Consider the following 20,885-nt stretch of genomic DNA (forward strand, 5'->3'; position numbering starts at 1 on the left):
TCTAAGTAAAACACCATGCAGCAATGCATGTGGCTGCTATGAAATTATGACACATGTTAAGTACTATACCCACTTAGCCTGAGGCTTTGGCTATGCTTTTGAAGCATGAAATGCACAACAACAATATATTTTACAGTATATTATTTTCTGTCTTAAAAACGTACCTACTTTTTGAAGGAGAACTGTTTTGAAATGAATCTTGCTTTATTGTAACTCAGTCTAAAAATTACAAGGCTTACATTACCTTTTCTTACTTAGTTGCCGGGGTCTCACTCTATTACCAAACGGCTGCTGACAGAAATGTTCGACAGTGCTGCAGCTCAGTTCCTTGCCATCCTGGAGGCTCTGTCTGATAGCAGCAAGCATGTGTTGCGCCGTGTTTCACCTGTTCCTGACGAAACTGAAATTCATGATGTTATTTCAGAGCTTTTTTTTGCAGGCCTGGAAATCCTCTCAGGTAATAGCATAACGAAGCAAAAAGAATGCTACTAAGGAGTGCAGACTTTTTTTTTCTTTGCTGTAAAAGAAAGAACTTGCCTGAAGACATATATTTCATTCATAAGAATTGTACCGGTAAAAGCAGGCAATCTTTCATCTCTTCATAAAATTTGAGACAAAAGTCTGGGCTGATCTCTGTAAAATTTATATCAGTAAAAATCTACGGTAATTTGCATATATCTTTTCTGGATACGACGGAGTTTCCTTTCTTCATAGAAGCCTGCATAGTGCTGTGCCTTGCATTAGTGACTAAAGCAGTGTTGGTAGCACACCAGTGCTTTGGCTGTTGCTGTGCAGTACTTGCACATTCCATACCGTGTCGTGTCATGCTCAGCAAGAAAACCTGGGCCTAAGCGAGAACGGTTATGACAATTGTCTTCCTAAGCAACTGCTACACATCCTGAGGCTCTGCTTTCCAGGAATTTGCTGAATATCTGCCTGCCTATGGGAAATAGTGAATCCATTCCTTTTATTGCTTTGCTGGCACACATAGCTTATGCTTTTCTTGGTAAATTGTCTTCAACTCAACCCATGAGCTTTCCCACATTATTTTCTGTCCTGTTGAGGAGAAGGAGTGAGAGAGCAGCTAGATGGGAGTCTGGAAGCCAGGCAAAGTCAAAATATCATTGTGTTTAATATATATATATTTTTTTAAAAATCACTCTGCTAGATTTTAAAACTTGAGGAAATCACTGGACTTCATGATTTTTTCCAAATCTTTCTTTTGCTGGACCCTGGACTTAATATAACTATAGGTATAGAGATAGTTTGTTAATGAAAGAACAGAGAGAGACTAAATGCACTTCAGAACAATATTTTCTTGTTATGATTACTGACTAATTGAAATAAAATGAGTCAAATACAATATCAACTGATTTAGTGAATTGTCTATATTATAGGTGGAGTGAGCAGTACCGATATTCAAGGAAGTCATTGCACCAGTCATTTTGGTATAATTAATGCGTCATCAACCCTTCTGCAGTTGATACTAACAGGTAAGCTAGCTTTGAATTTTCATAGGATTCTGTACCCAGTGGTGAAAATGCTTCATGACCAGAATTCATTTTCATGTTAGTATCACTTATATGCATAAAGAGACTGGAAAATGCTGTCCTCTTTGCACAAGATATACTTGTTTGTATGTATAATGTTAAGGCATTCGAAAGGGATTATGTACAGACATAAATATGATTTACTTAACAAAAGTATTATTTAAATAACATATAGCAATATCTGGGCATTGTAATCACATACTGGTCAGCATAGCAGTTCATCTAGATGTGTAAATGCACCTAAACAATCGTTCAATGGCCAAATCCTAAAATGATGTCCTGCTACATTCTTATAGAAGAGCAATGAGGTGCAGTAATGGAAGGATTGTCATAAGCTTCTTGAGATCCTTGGACCAATCATTGTGCTGCTTTAGAAAATAGCAACTGTCTATTTCTAAGTAAATACTGCTAAATTAACCATTTAACTGTGTCCACATGCCCAGGTGATATGACAATGACTGTGGCATGTTTTTATGACTGCAGAACACTGCTGAGTATATTAGCTAAGACACTTGCTTAGAGTTCCAGGGACCAGGAAATCCCTTTAATGCGTTACAGTGGTTTGGATAAACATGAAGGGTGAGAAAATAGACGCCCTATGTGTACATACACTGTTTCTGATAGATCAATGAGAAATGCTCACCTGTCTTGCAAGATAGTATTCATGCTTCTATGCATTTTTTCCAAGTAAATTTCTAGTAAGAATGGTCATTATGGGCTGACACTCAGATTTAATATCTTTCTGCAACAGACCCTTCATATTCTCTACAGAGGTATGTTAATATCAATAATAGAACAGCCTCTTTGGAATGTAACAGGACATTGCAGATATATCATTAAAGCAGCATGTAAACATCGACATTACAGCACAATAATAAAGCTATTTTGTATTGTAGAGCTAGTACAACATCCTTCAAGATTATGCTGACTGTTCAAACACGTGGGATTTTATCTTTGTTTTTATCAATACCCACATTATTCAATTCAATTCAATTAAACTTCTGAGTGTGTATATATATGTGTGTATATATATGTATATAAAACATAAAATATTTTTGTCATCACTGCAGGAGAAGAGGGTGTGTCTGGAGATGCGGCTGTGAAATTCATAAAATTAGCTTTCAGCTATGAAAAGTGGGACGTATTTGATTCTGCTATTGAACTTGTTGTTAATTTTCTTCAGGTAATCTGAATGCTATTGAGACATTCTTTATGTAGTCTTTTCCTAGAAGGATAAGGAAAGTATTCAAAATATGTATTTTTACGACAAATTTCTATTTTTATTTCTCAATTAGGCTCAAGATGACCCAACATGGAAGAAAGCTGAGATGGAACTCAAACTTCTTACAGTAGTGCAACCTCTACTGTTTCCAAAAAAACTTAAACCTGTTTTTTCTCTTAGTGAAAATAATACCAAAGAAGCTAGGGTGCCTCATGATTCTGAAAAGAAACAAACATTCGAAAGTAAGTGTTGCTCACTTATAGCTGTATTTGCATTCCAAATATTTGTGCAACAAGAAATTTTATTTACTACTTAAAAACTATATAATATGGTACGTGAAGTATTCTATGTCAAAAACTTGCAAGTGAGAAACGGCTACATATTGAATTTTGCCTAGTTTCCATTAGCCAAAATTTGACTTTATACCATTTCCCTCAAGTGTGAAAATGGATGATGTACATTAAACATACATGAAGTTATGTACAAAGATGTAAACAAATGGATGTTTGCAGAGTGATTTTCAGGAAAAGAAGTGCAAAAGATATTTTGCTTTTTTTTGTCTGTTCTTATACTTCATTTATGTAAAATTTCTTGAAATCAAAGCAAGAAAAACTTGTTAAAGCAACTGTAATTGAATTCTATGACATATCAGAAACCTAAAAATATCTTGGAAACCTTCTGTTTCCAAAACCTAAAATGCTCACAGAAATGAATAAATGTGGGAATATCTGTCTCCTTTGTATTTACTGTTTGTTAGACCATATTATGTGTGGGAAGAAATTGGTAAGTCAATTAGCTCAGGTGTTTTCAAACATAGTTTTGTGACTAGAAATAAGATCTTTTCCTTTTCTTCCTTTTTCATGAACAGTGAGTGTGGAGAGTTCCCTAAAACATGGAGAACCTTCTCAGGATCTTATCATTTTGGCAACAACATTGTTTTCCTATATCTCCACATCTAAGCAGGTAATAACAGAATTAGAGGCATTTCTTCTCAGTGGATTATGTAGTCTGTAATGAATGCGTATAATTGAAGATGAAAGGAATCAGTTGCATGATTAACAAACTGCAAGTATATAACAAATGAAAAAGTGTACTTATGAAATGTGATAAATTTGGCATCTTTTTAAAGTGTTTCCATTTTTTAAATTGGTGCTATGTAATCAGACTGCTTTGAAAATGTTTAATAGATATTAAATCTATTTGGAAGACCATAGGGCTAATTGCATGTTTCAGCTAATCAAGCAGAGACTGAATTTTTAAAGTATATTAGATTTAGGTGGGCAAATATTCTCAGCTGTAGAAAACACTTTTGTAATACCTACAGAAATGGGAGCAGATACCCTAAGGAATGATAATGCCTTTATAGCAGTGGTATGCCTGCAGTTTAAGGTAAATTCTCACTGCAAACAAACAAGCAGCAGCAACAACAAAACCAAAAAGAATGGGACTTTTTGTGCTGAAGTCTCTACTACAGAATAAATATTTGATGATTCATTGCCAGAGTAACCACTTTTCACTTACTTGCTCAAACTGAGATTTCCCTTAGTGTGCTACTGTGACTGAAAAAAAATTACAGTGTAATGTCTCGCTAGCCTTTACATCAAAATAGTTTGTGATCCAAAAGACTAATGAAAAATTTTCCTTAGAAAAAATGTATTCTGCTTACATTTTATATGTCTTAACTGCAAAATTTATTTTAGACATAATTTGAATATTTCCCCAATTTGAGTATAACTAAGGCATACACATTTTTATCTCTAGTGTAAAATTTTTAAGTCAAAACATCTTGCCTATGGGTGGTTATATCTTTAGACAGCATGTTTTGTCATTTGTTTTTGCATGACCGCTTTATCATGGAAGTGAGTTATCTGAATTTAAGCTCTTCTGGTTCTTCTACATGGTAACTAATCTGTCCAGGCAAGAATGACGGATTCTTCCTCCTGAGGAAAGAGAATTCACTGATGATGAAGTAACATGGTATAGCTGAGCCAATCTAACAGCTTGCTGCCACCAAATGAGAGGCGAAAGTTGCCTTGCGTTACTTCTTTTTCAGTCTTTTTCTCCCCACACTTCTCAATATCATTATCCCTGAAATTGTACACTCATACACATACAGGTGTACAGATAGCATGGATATAGCAAGCTTGAGTTTCACTGCACCTGGAACAGTAGTCCAACTGGTATAAATGGCAAAAAAGATGTGTACTGATTCTTACTCACTGTTCAGAATGTGTTTAACACAGTGTAGATGACTCTATTGCCTTTTAAAATGTGTTAATTAGGAGGTTAACTGAATAGGGTTATGAATTTTTTAATTATTCTCTTCACAAGATGCAGATGTGTTTTAACATTTCTTTTAGCTGTTAGATATTCTTCTTCAACCTTTTTCTAGTTGTGTAAGTTGTTCTTCTCTGCTCCTTCAGATCAGATGCACCGATAACCCATGGAAGTACTCTGTTAATGCAAAATGAAACCTACTAATTTAGATCTTCTGCAAATATTTAAGTACTGTAATAAAAATAATTGTAATGAAAAAAACCCTGTTAAATTACTTTACAAAGTTTCCCCAGAACATGACTATTACAACATTTCACAGTTATTATAGTTAATTTGCTTGTCTGCCATGTAATTTTCATCTCACTGCTTTCCTTGTTTGTGTTACTTTTAAGAGCTTGACAATAAAAGAAGAAATTAAAAAAAAAAAACCCTCTAAAATGACTTGTATTTTTGGGAGAAGAAAAGCTTGTGTGGTCTGCCAGAAATTATTGAAAAATATATTTCTTAAGCTTTCAAAGTATTGCCGTCTATTCTAAGGAAGTTAAATATAATAATGGTTTAGTTACTTACTTTGAAAAATGTTGAGACAGTTAATATACTGAGGGTTTTGAGAGTATTCATATACATACCTGTTTCTACAATTATATTTTTTCTTTTCAGAATCATCAACCTGACAAAGAAATGCTTGCTGATGTTGTAATGATTTTGTGGCAGAAATGTAAACCAGGACTTCAGCAAATCCAAATGAATGGAAGTGACTACTTAGAATATATCAGTGAATCCAAAGCTTACCAAGTACACCTTTATTTTAATGTATTTCTCTTAATATGAATGCAGTCTGTTATAATAAAGCCAAGATAAAATATAGTACACTTTCTTATGGCAAAACGCAGATAAATCTTCTTCACTGTGAGTTGCATATACACTTCGAACGCACTGTGCTCCCATAAGCCAGTATCAAAATATGTTTTGCTGTTTCTCTGTAAAGTAACCCATTCTCTGCCAGTGGGCCTTGGTGGAAAGAAGGTAAAATAGTAAAAGCATTCTGGCATGATGTAAGAAGCAGTGTTTGGTGTGTTGTGGAAAATACATTTCCAGAAAGTTCCCTAGATCAATTGAAGAAAGTCTTAAAAACCTTACAGCTTAAGGGAGATTTGGGCTACCAGATGGAACCACAGCCTTTCCTTGAACTTTTCTTGATCCTGAGAGGCTATTGGTGAAATGCAGTCTTCTAACATATAATTTACTCCTGTTTCTCTGGTCTGCCAGTTTCTCTGGAGTGCCATGAAATTTTACAGTTCCTGGAGAACCTCATTTTGTGGCTCTCGTCCCTATAATAAAATTATTCAGAGATTCACTTGAAGGTTCTGTATAATTACTTTCCTCTGTTTATACAAAAGGAGCATTCAGGTTTCTTATATATGTTTAAGTAGGAAAATATGAGAATAAATGAGAGGCAAATGGTCAAATCTGCTGGAAGGTTTACACACTATGACAAAGTATAAAAGTTGTGCTTGCAGAATATTCATAAACCTTTCTAAAATAGTTGTTAACAGTATTCTAAAATTAAAAAAAAGTCTGCTGTCTGAAGAAATAAGGGCTTTGGAGCAGTATAAACTCAGCATCTTAGTCTTGTGGGATTCAAAACAAGGAGCCAAATCCAAGAAAGTAGTTGTGACCATGTTTATGAATCTTTTAAAAGAACTTTGAGTGCAAAATCCTACCCACACCTGTAAACATAAACATCTTCAAAAAATTGTTTTAACTCTGTCTTGATTGTTTTTTTTCTCTCTCTCTCCCTCCCCCCCTGCTCCCTCCCCCCTTCCCCGCCCCGTAGTGGTTTTATGTACTTTGGATAATAAATGAAGTAATTCAGAAGAGCAGCATAGCAGACACTGATGTTGTAATGCTTGCAGAGACAACTTTACATCTAACTGCAATATTGGAAAATGTAGCTGAATCTACAAGTAAACCTAAGGAAAAAGCAGGTAAAGCTTTCAAGAAAAAAATGGTTTTCTCTCAAGAATAACTTTCAAGATTGGAACTTTGCTGAATTGAATATACAAATTAAAGAAATGATTGTAAAGAGATTGTTGAGAGTAGGACAATGTATTTTTGGATACACAATTTCATCCATAATTGGAGGTAATGAAACCCGGTTTTCCAAGCCTTTATGCCTTATTTCCTTACATTTCCAGTTCTATCAAAGAAACCACATTTTGAATCACATCTCTTATGACTCACCCTCCCCATAGGTTTCCACATGTCTGTTAGTCCCCTTAGAGTAGCTTCAGATTAGTCATATGTTCTCTGAATATTGGCTAGGCAGAAGGCAATATGCACTGCAGCTCATTTGGAGCATTCAAGTGCTGGCTGCCTAAGTGGCAGGTCAAACAGAAGTGGGAAGTATTGAGGTCATACTGAAGCTTTTGTTTTTATTGGGTCATTAATTTGGATCTCTTGTCTACTCAAGTCTTGATTTTTGTATAAGAATTCAATCATCTTTGAAATTTAACTTAACTTGGCTGACATCATTGGAATATAATGCAATCACAATCACATTAAACAAATTTATTTCTAAAATCTGACTAATGCTGTAAAAGAGAAATATTTAGACATACTTTTAAAAGTTCCCTGTTGTTGTGGATGTAGAATCTTGGAATATGAAGCATAGTTCTCATAAATGTTTTGTAGTAACTAGAGAGTAGATTTTAAGGACCTTTTTAGAACATGTCTAGGAACAGAAGGGAATGACAATGCCTTTTGTTCTTCTGAAAGTAAGAAAATCTTAGAACACTACTGTTCATTATAAAGGTAGAGTAGGTGGTGTTCTCTGCCATGTTATGAAAATCTTACCGTTATGATGAAGACTGGATGAATCCTCATTGTAGCATTGTGGCTATTCTTTTTCATCTAGTTTTAGTATGTCTTTCTGGAGGAAAAAAGGCTGATTATGTAAGAACCATTTCTCAAAATCAGCTGACAAATAGCCAGTCACATGTTTATGCTGAGAAGAGTCTTTTTACTGAATGAATGCTGAGTAAATATAGATTTTCTTATTTGTGAGAAAGAGACAGTGAACAAGCAGAAATAAACAGATGAAAGTGTCACAAGGACTACGGGAGTCACAGGAAGGTTGTCCATCTGAAAGGGAAAAAAAGTAATGTATTTCCATGAAAAAGTAGATTTTTGACAGGCTTGAGGACTGTAATGGAGGGCAGAGAAGCTTCTTCCTCTTGTTTTGGCTGCTTCATCTCAGTTCTGGAAAGGAAAACACAATTCTGGGTGCATACTTTGTAAATGAAAATAATATCAACAATCAAAATGAATGTTAAAAGGGTGATAATACCCCTTCAATGAATTTTAAATTGAAATAGTATATATAATAAAAATATGAACTCATGTATTTACAAACCCTCCTATAAATTAAATTAGCATTAAAACCACTGCGAATCAGACAAAAATAGATTTGCATAGATTTAAAAATGGAAAATTGACATGAATGCTACAACAATGAGAGGAACTACACAACTAGTCTGAATTTCATTCGCTTAGGTATAATGTTGCTATGAAATATAGTGCACATTTTAAAATACTATGTTATTTGATAATCATATACTGAACTAGTATAATTGTACATATGTAGTTATGGTGTTTAAACCCTCCAAAGCTTTTGAAGACACAATATAATTACTTCTGATAATCAAGTACTGAAGAAGTGAATTATCATGAGACTTAAGTTAGTAGTAGAGCTAATCATGTGTACTAAAATTTTCTGAGTATATTTCATTTTCTGTCTCTAATTTTTTTTTCCTATAAAAAAGGAAAGAGACGTGCTTCTCTCTCACAAGATGAAACCTGTGACATTCCTGAAATACTGATGGTAATTCATTTTCATTAACACAGCAGTTTTGAGCAGCATAAGAACACTTATTTCTGCTTAAGCTCTTAATACAATTTTGTATTTAGTTGTATGAAGCTGAAATGTTTTACATAATCTTGCTGGTGCAGAAGAAAAAGGCAAAGATTTTTTTTTCAAATGAAATGAAATCTGAGGTTTTTCCTGTATTCTTGTGATAAATCTGTGATATAGAAAAAGTTTTATTTGAAACCTTTTTTACCACATGGTCATAGTGATTTCCACTGTGAACTCTTTTTTTATGCCTATATATAGTACTAGCTTTAAATGATTTAATAGCACATTTTTTAAAGATCATACAAGCGTTAGTCCTTGGCTTATTTAAGAAAATATTTGGGGGTTTGCTTTTGCTTGTTTGTTTTTGTAAGGGTGATGTGGAACATCCTGAGTGTCCTTGCTTTGTTCAGCACGTTCAGTGCTTAGCACTTTGCGGAAGTATCCAGTCAAATATTTCAAAATTACTGAAACACATTAAGTAGATGAGACATACGTTAGTTTCAGGATTCAGGAATTTTGTCAGTGATATATCCTAATGCTTACATACAGAGAGAAACTGTGATTCAGTGACTGTCTACCTAAAGCTGTTTTTTCAAGAATAGGTGTTTTCTTAACAGCATCTGATGGAACATTGAAAAACTGCTTGTGAACACTGTGTTTGGCAGCTTAATTCTCTAAATTCCCTTTAATTCTGCTATAAGCTAATTATTTGAGTTTGTAATTTGGGTTTTGAGAGCTGAAGGAGGGTCAGTCCTTAATTAATTAAAATTACTTGAAATCTAAAATGTTGATATCAGTATATGAAAGCATGGAGAGCAGGGCCTATGTAAAGATGTGACAGTTTAAATGGCAACAGCTAAAAATAATAGCACTTCACTTTTGATAGTTTTATTATAGCTTTTAAGCTATTATCTAATAAAGCATGTTCTTTTGTATTTTCATTTCAGAAGAGTCCTGCAGAACAATTACAATCTGCTTATGAGAGTCTTGAAAAAGCAATCAATGGAATGAACACATTTCGCTTTAATGGTAGAGAGTCGATATTTGATAACTGCTGTACAAAGGTAAAGTGTACAAAAAGCTACATTGCAACAAAATCTATAAATAATATCTTGGATTTTCATGACATAAAACTCCTATCTTCTTCCTACTTGGAAATCTTAGCATTATCAAATATACCTTATCCTCCTACCTCGTATAAGAAGAGAATAGAAAAAAAAAATCTCTATGTAGTAGAAATAGCATTCCTCTCTTTCAGTAATGAACTAAACTCTTCCAGGCTTTCTTTGCCCTTTCCTTTTGGAAATATCCAGATATGACAAACTTCAGAGTCTGTCAATTTACTGAAATAATAATATCCACATCAAGATAATTGCAGTAAATTAAGTCATAAAAGTTCCATTTGCTTAATTACCACTTTCTATTTATTAGGTGGACTCAAGTGATCAGAATTTGAGCTCTCTTTTGGGATGTGGTAATGATAAGACAGGAACAGGTAATAGTTTTGTAATGGATTTACACTTGGAACTCATTCAGGCCCAACATCGAGTAGCTGTGAAACTTCTTAAAATGACAGAAGGTAGGTCTCAGTAAAGCTAAATGATCTTCATAGCTGGATTAGAGTTCTCTGTTAATATATTTTGTAATACTAAGAAATAAAGGAGTATCTGCTTCTGAAGAGGAGCTGATCTTGTACGGTTTGTATGTATGTACAGACAGAAATAACACACTGAATTTGCAGAGTAGAGTTTTACCACATGATGCTAGTCTCTAGCCTCTACTCAACCAATGGGGATTAAACTTTGGTAACAACTACTGGATTTGATCCCTAAACAGTTTGGTGTGGCATTTCAGTTATAATATAAACTGTTACAGTGTCAGTAAGGTAAACAAAACTATGCAGTAACCCCTCTCACTGAAATCTTCTCACCAGCACTGTCAGAATGAATAACTCAGGATTCCCTTCCCACATAGGTACTCAAAAGGATGACAGAAGTCATAAGTCTAGCAAGTTCTATGTGAAGAATAATAAAGAATCCCATTATTTAACAGGTAAGGCTTATCAATTAAGATTTTAGAACTATAATCAATTATTGCTGCTGTTTTATAAATGTATTAAAATATTTATTTTACAGAGGCAGCTATAATGAGAAAAATAAAAAAGAATAAACTATCCAGAGCAATTTTTTTGATGCAAAAGGTTGCACAGAGGTTCCCTAAAGAGTTAACTACTTCTTCCCAAAGGCAGCTACTGGAGGTAATAAAAATAATCTTATGGTAGAAATTTTTTATCATTATCACAGTTTTTCAAGTTCTGTATAATTAAGACTTGGATTACTCCTTCTTGCAAAATGAAGAAAAATAAAATGAACTTGAGGGATATTTGATATTTTTAACTTCTGTTGTCATATTTTCCATGAGACATTTATGATGAAAGAATAAAGTGGCTGAAAACAAGGAAAGAGCACATCCCCAAATTTTGTGCACACATGCTGATGGCAGGAAACCTGAAAGGAGAGGTGAACTTTCTACACTTAGTCACTTAGACTTTGCAATCCTGAATATGTGACTTGCCAAATTGTCATGCAGGTTTCCTTCTCCTCATTGCAACCTTCAGCACTCTTCCGGGTTCTGTAAGTTGTCTTAGATTACTTCGGCTGGTGGTGATGGCATGCATTTAATTTTATAATAATTAAAGAAATAGTTTAGAAGTTGAAGATTTGGGAATTCATTGAGGCTAAAAGTAGATTTGTTATGGGCTCATTTTGAAGACTTGTCCTTCCTCTGAGCTTTGTACCAGCAGCTGTCCGTGAAAATTGCCTACTTATCAGCAAGGCATAAAATTTCCTCATAGCCTGTAAAATTGGTAACAGAATCTGCATATAATATATGAAAAAGTATTTTTAACAAGAAGTTACTAGAAAGTGATTTTCTTTTAAGTGCTATAGATTTATAAGCATAATAATTCACACATACCTTTTACATGAGAAGAATGTTGAAACTGGATCAGAAAAGTCATAGGCTAAAAACCTCTCATATTTGTATAATATGTGGCATTTAATATTATTTATATTATTTGAATATAGTATGTAGTGAAATGAAAAAGTATGAAAGTTTTAACTGCAGTCACCAATGAAGACTTACAAGCAATTCCTAAGTAATGTGTCGTTATCCCGAACAAAAATTTGCAAAGGCCTTATACTGACCTTCACTCTATTTTACTTCTGTGCACAGAGAAGGATATAGATAAAAGAATATATTTGCAGCCAGTTGCCAGAAAATGTCAGAATTAACTTTGCCTGGACAAACAGCATGAGATTTGGTATTTGTACTATGATGAAATATTTGATTATATGCTCAGTTAGGTTTCCTTTTTGAGGTAGACAGTGTTCACTTTGTGTGAGTAAATCTATATTTTTATTTTCATGCTTCTGTGTAGAGGATTTTGCCTTTTTTTATTGTAGAACATTCAAGAACTCTACATAGAATTAATCATATCTTCTGGGTTTTTTTTTCCTGCTGTACTCAGCTCAATGTAAGTCTGTTCTTATTATGCTGCAAAGTAGGAAAACTGTTTATTTTTTTTTTGAGAAACATACAAATGACCTTTTCTCGTACAGTAAACCACAAGGCAGGTTTTTGAGTCTTATGTGGATACTCATTTACATCACACTGCTTAACTACTTGAGCTACTGTGTACCCTTCATTTTCCTTTTCTTCTCACAGTTGTTTTATCCTTCCTTCCTGTCCTGTATGTCTAGTTGAACATCCACATCTTTACAGAATTAGGTACGCTGGTAGTTCTTGTTGGCCAGCTGTAAAACTGAATTAGCATGATACCACAGTGCAAGGCTGTGGCAGAGGCCAGGATAAAATGTTGTTTATCACAGGGCAAGCCTGCGGCAGAAGCAGGGATAAATGTTTTCTTATAGTGACATTTGACTTCCTCAACCATAAGATTATTCCTTCTCTAGCAACACTGCTACTTTTATTATTTTCCAAGTTCTACAATTCATAATGAAGTACTGGTCAGGCGACACCACTTTCAGTCACAGCAGTGTCTATTGTCCAGCCTGGGAGCAGATCCATCCTTGCACTAATAACACATGTGTCCTCAAAGAAGAATGAAGCTGTGATTCTTTTAATTAAAAATTTTGTTACAGTACAGCTTGCCATAAAGAAGTATCCTTTTTAAGGAAGCAAAGAAGTTTGATTAACCATTGCAGAAGTTGAATGGTTGTGCGAGGGGAAGAGTCACTCCGTATCTTGTTTGTTATCCTATAGTCTTCCTTAAATGTTTCTCACCAGGATGGATGCCACCCTGATCTGAAGCGGGGGAAGCAGTGGGGTGAAGAGGGGCTGTGCAAATTAGCTATGTTATCTGATTAAGTTTCTATTAAATCTTAGCTCCTCGTTTCACTATAAACCTAAGGTTAGTTTTTGGTCATTTTTGGACGTGAGATAGGCTTGTTCAATCTGTGTTCTGACCTGATATGGTTGTTCTTAGGACGTTATAAATGTATGAGGACAGAAACAAGGAACTGTTGAGGTGCAGGATTATGGGACTCTTGCTGAATAACCAGTAACCTGGATTTTCTTTTTCAGTTTATCTTACCTTTAAGACTCAGTTCAGCCTAAGCCCTTTGTCCAGTGTATGATACTAAAAGGTTTCAAATAAAAACCCCTAGTCTCTCTTCTCTCAGTAGAATGTAATTTGTCCAAGACATTCCCCAATCCCTTCATGTCTGGGAGCTGACCTTTTTGGCTTTGATTTTCACTGGACAGCTGCCACATATAAAAAAGTACTAAGTTCTTGATATTAAATTTCCAAGTTCAGTTTCTCTTACCTGACAGTGCAAACAAAGTGTAGAAACCTACCAGTTTACCATTCGGTCCAGTAAGAAAAAAATCTACGCTGATTTCCAACCAAATCACTATGTGCTGGAGGCCCCCACATTTTTGAAGTCACTAACAGATTGTCAGTGAGCTTTCAGCTCTATCCATCTAACCAGGGGAAGTGGCTCAGCCCTATTTTTTCTGGGGCTGCTTTGTCCAACCTTTTCTTTATTTCTGGACTTTATGTCTTTCCTCTGTTACTGGTGTACAGAAAATCGGTCTAACTACTAAATAAGAGTTGATGTCTTTTTGTTTCTTGGTGGAACTAGTCACTAGTTGCCACTAATTGCTAATTGACAATATTTGTGATCACTTTCCTTTTTCCTATAGGCTCTTCCAAAACTGGATATGCCTCAGACCTGCCTCTTTCACATGCAACCCTGCATTCTTTTTATGTTCCATTGTGAAACTCATCTATATATGTAGGGCCTATATGAAGTACCATTCATCCTACCTTAGGGTGTAAGAGGATATGAAAATCTATACAAGTTTTTTACATAGCAATGAATTTATTATAAGATAATTTTGAAAACCATTTATAAGCATTAATCTGTCTGATTGTTATGTTTTAATAGTATTCCCATTTTGTTTTCATTTAAATCATAGGAAGCACTAACTTTAGTTGAGCAAGTTGAAGCTGAACAAAGTGCATTGTATCACAGTCTCAAAGAAGCTATGAGCAGCAAGAAAAAACGCAAGACTCCTCCTCCTCCTCTATTACTTTCTAGATCACATTGCTCCATGACATTTAAACCAGCCCCATTCACTTCAGATGTTCAGGTAATGTTTTTCATAATGACTACATAAGAAATAATTAAACAATACACAAGAGAGCAAAAGTTATTTCAACAGTATTATACCGTCATGTTTTTCTGTTGTTCTTGAGAAAATTTTATTATTCTGACTTCATCAAGTGTGCTGTTTTTCCCTCCGTGAGTCAATTGTGACTCACTGTTTTGATCCTCACATTTTCATCAAACTTTCTTCATTTCATGCATCATGATGTTCCTTGGTACTTCTGTCATATAAAACTTATTTATACTACTTGTCAAAAGGTCATTCTGTCGCTTAGGGGCCTAAATACTCCTAGTTACCTTCTGAAGAGGTGCAAGGCTGTTGCTCCATGCGATGTAAGAAAATACCACACTGAAGCCTCTATTAATGAAGTGCCATAGTTCGTCTGGAAAAATCTACCATCTGTTGAACGTGCAGAATCAGAGGACTACTCATATCATAAGGGATTTCAGCAAATGTCCTAGTCCAACCTTCTGCTCAAAGTAGGGTCAGCTGAGATTAGACCTGGTTGGTCAGGGCTTTACCTAGTCAGTCCTGAAAACATCCAAAGATGGAGAATGAACAGCTATCTGGGCAACCTGTTTCAATAGGGCACCTTTTGGTGGGGAAAACACCTTATGTAGAGTTGCAAACTCTCTTGCTTCAATTTATGTCTATTGTTTTGCATCTTCCTGCCATTACTGCAAAATGCCTGGCTACGCTTTCTTCATCACTTGCTTGCTGGCACTCAGGGGCTCCTGGTAGGTCCCATGAAGTGACCTCTAGCAGCTAGAGCACTAGCTGCTGACTATCTTGGTGGTTCTTTGCTGTAATCACTCTAGTTGTTCAGCATTTCTTGTTAGAATGATGGGGAGTGGGATGAGGCAGAGAGAAGCTGTCCCTTGTATCTAGATGTAGTCTAATGAGTGCTGAGCAAAGGGGTTAATCGCGTTCCTCGATTTGCTAAAGCAGAGGGGTTAATCATGTTCCTCAATCTAATATGTACAGAAGGAGTTCAAATAGGCTGAAGTATGAAAAATTCACTGGCTGCAGTTTTCTTGTCCGATAAATCTTGCAAGTTTCTTCAAAATAATGCTGTGTATAAATCCAACAGGAGCACAAATCTTATTAATAGTGGTATCAATGTTTCTGTCAACAGTTGTTTTATAACTTGCAGTTTTATTGGAGCTTGATTAGTGAACTTCAAAGAAATTAATTAAGGAAAAGTTCATTCTTTTTATCCCTAATAATCATAAAAATAAAGAAATAATTCTTTAAAGTCTGGTAGTTCATCAGTTTTAGTAAGAGTTAGTACTTTGTTTTGTTCGATACAGGAAAGTGAACGTAACATGTTAGGCCACTAGATGGTGCAATGTGATTATTAGTCTTATAATTTGAGCCCATATGTTCTGGACTTCTTTTTTCTCCTAAAGATATTCATGAAAATACATGAAAAGTATTTTTTCTGAAGAACTTATTAACTGGAAATGGATACTTAGGATTGAATTAGAAATATATAGTTCTTGTACCAAAAGTTAAAATATCTCTAAATTAATTTCCCAGTCTTAGAGTTACTGATTTGCTGAAAATAATCTCCTCTATTTCAATATCTCCTTCTGAAAAAAAGTCAGGACTGATTGCAAGAAAAATCATGTGTATTACAATACACATCTTAGCTGTTCGGAATTTTTATGTGTTGAAAAATTACCTCATCTGCCAAACCTTAGGTCTGTTTGAATGTTTACTGAAAGTCAGTAGACTTAGTAGAGAAGCTTAAGGCAAGAGTACTTCATCAGATGCATAACTTACTGAAATCCATCTGCCCAGTTCTTCAGAGATAAAATCAAAATTATATCAATATTAAAGTGTGATTAATATGTCCAATGGGATTATCAGCAGCTGGCTGGCATTAAGAAACCATAGATTTCAGTAGGAACAAAGAACATGTCTTGTTTAGAAAATATTACTGCATGACTTCATATCTGCATTTCTGTTGCCTGCTTCTAAGGATTTGCCCTCAAGTAGTTTTTTGAGTCAGAACCTGATGTCGGCTTTAGAAGAATACCATTGCAAGGATCAAATAAGGATCACTTTAAATCTACAGGATGATTTATAGCGTTTATACTTTGGGGTAGTCTTGAGGTATAGGGCAGCTCAAGGTAGGAGACAGGATAATGGAGAGTCGTCTGCTTTTATTGCCATTCTAGTATATCTTGTTCTCTAGCTAAATCAATTAATTAATGTTTCTAGTGCAGCTAGACTATAGATATTTATAACTAAAGTTTTTCTTTCAGAGGTTGTTTTTACAAAATTAATACATTCTACATTAGGTAAAAGTTGGAAATGCTGTTATGTATCAACTCATTTTGTTTCTGTTTCCTTCAAAGGTTTCATGGTACAGTATTTTTGGCTCTGTAGCAGAAGGAAGTAATATGAAAGTAAGGTTAAATCACAATAAACTTCTAAATACAGGAGAAGAGGTAAGACAGAGATAAAACTCCTTTGGTTCATTATCTCTTTCTTTAAAAATTCCAACTTTCAAAATATACCCATCTGACATCTTTTTTTAATCAGGTAACTAGCCAAGCCTTTGACAAACTTTTTGATCTTTATTTTAAGCAACTGAAATTTTGCTAGGCTGAAAACCAAAAAAAGTTCTAGGAACCTGTTTTGAATAATGAATTAAATGCTTCAAAAAGCTTCATGTTAGACAGGTCTCTGTTCCTTCTGTTATAACTTGTTTTTTTGAGAGACATCTAAAAAATACAAAAGAAGAAAAAGTATTTGATGTATATGCAGGTTGTGCCCCAGACATTACTCTTTCCAGGGATTAAAAAAAGAGAAATTCTAAACAGATATAAAATTTAACATTTTTTCTTAATTGTGTAACTCCTAACAGCTATTTCTCCTTAACAAGACCTTACCGTGCTTAATTCTGGCAACAGGGTAATGTAATTCCTTCAATAACCTTCATGTTCAGACATGGTTGACTTCTAGGTTCATGCTCTTTCCCACTACCACATGCTGTGAATATGTGCTATGACAAATCATTCCACACATCTTTGATTACTTATGAGTGATCATGTGACTGTGTTGCTACTCTTCTTGAACAAGAAGCAGCCTCAGCCTCCCAGGTTCCCTTGCGCAATAGATACGAAGCTCTGGAAGTGGAACACAACCTCAGTGTAGATGGTTCCTAGAAATGTTCCCTAGGTTATGACGCAACAAGCCTTGCATTAAAATGGCCTCTGATAAGAAGAACAGGTGGGTTATTGTCATAGGAGACTCCCTTGTAAAGGGAACAGAAGGACCAGTCTGCAGAATGGACCCATTACGCAAGCAAGTTTGCTGCCTTCCTTGGTTAGAGAGGTAGTGAGAAAACTGCTGACACTTGTCAGGCCCACGGATTATTATCCATTGCTGGTCTTCCAATTAGGTAATAGAAAAATCTCAAGAAAATATTTGAGAGTAATTAAAAGGGATTTCAGGGCCCTGGGAAGTATGGTGAAGGGTTCGGGGTCACAAGTTGTTTTTTCCCCTGTCATTCCTGCTACTGGCAATGATGAGGGCAAGATTAGGAAGCGCTGGGAAGTAAATAACTGGCTTCAAACCTGGTGTGAGCTGCAAAACTTTGAGTTCTTTGATCATGGGTTGACAGGCAAATCACCAGGTTTGCTATCCAAGGATGGGGTGCACCTGTCTCCTAGGGGGCAAAACGGTACTCACCAAGAAGATAGTAGGGCTTATTAATAGAGCTTTAAACTATATGTGAAGGGGAAAGGGGACATAACCAGGCTTGATCAAAAAAAGCCTGGGAATAGCACTCCAGTTTCTGAGCGATGGTGAGCTGGCAAGGACCCTTGGTCTGCCACCCCTCGGCATTTGAAAGGATTTCTGTTGTTCAGAGGCCAGACAGTATTCAAATAAGAGTACTGTGTTGATACTACATTATGATGATCTCGTTACACAGTGACAGTGAGACAGTTTGTTGTTTCAAAACCCTAAAACCTTCCTTTTTGTAAGTTGTCCTTGTTATGGAGGAGAAGGTGGAAAAGGCTGTTAGGAGTGAGCCATGTTGTTAAAGTGCCGGTGGACAATTTACTTAAAGGAAAAATGAAGAGAAGGTCTTGAAAACATATTGTTAATATACACATTCACAAACTCCAAAGTCCTATTAATGGTGCTGAGAAGACCTGAGACATCCTTTGCCCATATTTAATACTGGTACTAAATGTGGTATGTGGCATGTGGTATGTGTGGAGGAGAGCCATGTGCTTTTTCTCTGGAAGCACAGCTCAGGGGTAGAACGTTTCCAGCTCAAAGGCTGTAAGCATGCACTCTCATGGTGTGAATATGCAAACGGACAAAAATGTCTTAGAGAAACTCCAGCTCCTGGTACTTAGCACTTCTTTTAGGTTATGTGCTCTATGTACTTATCTGCATTCCAGAGAAATATGATTCTTCTTTCCCTGTCATATCATCGTTTCCTCATTGTCTTCAAGAACCTAATATTATGTGGAAACATGACATGTCTGTTAATCTAGGTTGGTCTTTGATTGTATCCGTGACAATTAAATAATTTATTTAACAATAGAAGTTTAGAATTGAGATTTGTTTTTGATATGTACAGCGGATGTAACTAGAAAATACTTTTATTGACAGATACCGGCTGATGGGACAAGCCTCTTCGAAATACAAGGCTTAGAACCCAATGAGAAATACATATTTGCAGTCGCAGCATATTCTTCTGATGGAAAACTTATTGGTGATGCCATTGGGGAAATGACTAAGCCAATCCTTGCTTATCCACCTCTTTCTGCTACTACTGTTCGAGCCTATCTAACTCAGGTAAGGTTAGAGTCTTTCAGAATAAACACATAGTTTAATTTGCTTACTATTACTTGTTTTCACTCTAGCTCTAAGCCTTCTTCTAGTAAAAAACCCGAGACTTTCTTGTCCAAAGCTTGATAAGCAAAAATCACAATTTTAACTTAACAAATGGTATATTTGAGTAACTAAATTCTTAATTAAAAATTATTTGACATTCCAGTTCAAGGGGAAAGATGTCTCTCAGCTAGTTTTCTCATATGTTTTTCAATCTGCATTTAACATCTTCCTTCTTTTTTTAATTTTATTTTTTCACTTTTGTGATTGAGACCAAGTGCTAGAAATTATCTTATTAGTCATTGCAGTGTGGGATGAAAAATGTGATTTAAGTTACTAGGTGTCAAATCCAACCATTTTCATATTGAAATTATTTTTGTAGTGTCTTGTGAAAGACCACAAAGGCACTATCAGACCTTTATTATAATTGTCTATATTCTTAATGAGGAAAATTTAAAACAAATAGTGGCATGGAGAAAAGTGAAGTTATCTAGCCCTACAGATCAGACCATGGGAAACTGTTAGAAGATTTCCTGAAATATTCCAGAGCGAAAGGTATCCACTTGAACTTATGCCTACTTGTGTGGCTCTGTTTTCTTCCAGTTATACAAAGTAGCAGGGCATTCTGCAGTATTAGCAAAAGTAAAATAAACCTAGATGAAATAATATGTATTTAAGGACTGCAGTACAATACCTGTAAATTATTCCTCAAAGAGCTGTTAGATCCTTGGTGAAGAGTCAAGAAACTCTTTTGCCTTCTCTGATGCTAATTTTGAAGGCAAACTAATATTAGTAGAATCATTTTGCTACATCATTTTATATCAATATAAATTATTGATATATTATAATTATTGATATTTTATATCACATGTATTTGATAATTTTTTGACAAATATTTGATATTTTATATCAATAATCATTTTATTCAACTATTTCAGAAAATTCTTAAATTATAAATTTACATGTTGGGGGATGTTTTATAACCTTTCTTTATACTATAATCATATTTGGCTTTGTTATTTGATGGCATGGAAACTAGTTAATTTTTTTTATTGTTTTTACCTTTTTTTTGTAGGTAGCATATCAGACTGGTAACTATAAATTAGCCAGAGAATCTTTTTCACCAATGTGGGATTATTTTGTTGCAAATTCTTTTCCACTACCTGCCAAAGCAGCTGTTATTTCTGCAAGAAATGATTTGACTATATCTGAAAACAGGTAACTGGCAAGTACAAAATTAAAATAATAGTTAATTATAGATCTGCACATTTTATTTTAAAGAGTACCAGGTTGTGAATTTTTGTTCAGAGTTGTGATATGAAAAACATTCTGAAAAAAGGTGTGAAATGTTATAAAATTATAGTGG

General features: G+C 34.9%; 1 protein-coding gene across 1 annotated transcript in view; it reads left to right on the plus strand.

The window, feature by feature from the left end:
• Window positions 1-20,885, plus strand: part of CFAP54 (cilia and flagella associated protein 54) — a 108,867-nt gene that overhangs the window by 16,635 nt on the left and 71,347 nt on the right. Inside the window, 16 exon segments of the mRNA XM_054067432.1 lie at window positions 259-457; window positions 1,398-1,493; window positions 2,621-2,733; window positions 2,846-3,014; window positions 3,641-3,735; window positions 5,710-5,844; window positions 6,887-7,037; window positions 8,874-8,932; window positions 9,913-10,029; window positions 10,397-10,544; window positions 10,940-11,017; window positions 11,101-11,222; window positions 14,468-14,641; window positions 17,023-17,115; window positions 19,298-19,483; window positions 20,595-20,737. Of these exon segments, the coding sequence (XP_053923407.1) occupies window positions 259-457; window positions 1,398-1,493; window positions 2,621-2,733; window positions 2,846-3,014; window positions 3,641-3,735; window positions 5,710-5,844; window positions 6,887-7,037; window positions 8,874-8,932; window positions 9,913-10,029; window positions 10,397-10,544; window positions 10,940-11,017; window positions 11,101-11,222; window positions 14,468-14,641; window positions 17,023-17,115; window positions 19,298-19,483; window positions 20,595-20,737 (2,078 nt within the window).

This window comes from Cuculus canorus, chromosome 1, assembly GCF_017976375.1.
Source record: "Cuculus canorus isolate bCucCan1 chromosome 1, bCucCan1.pri, whole genome shotgun sequence".
Classification (NCBI taxonomy): Eukaryota; Metazoa; Chordata; class Aves; order Cuculiformes; family Cuculidae; genus Cuculus; species Cuculus canorus.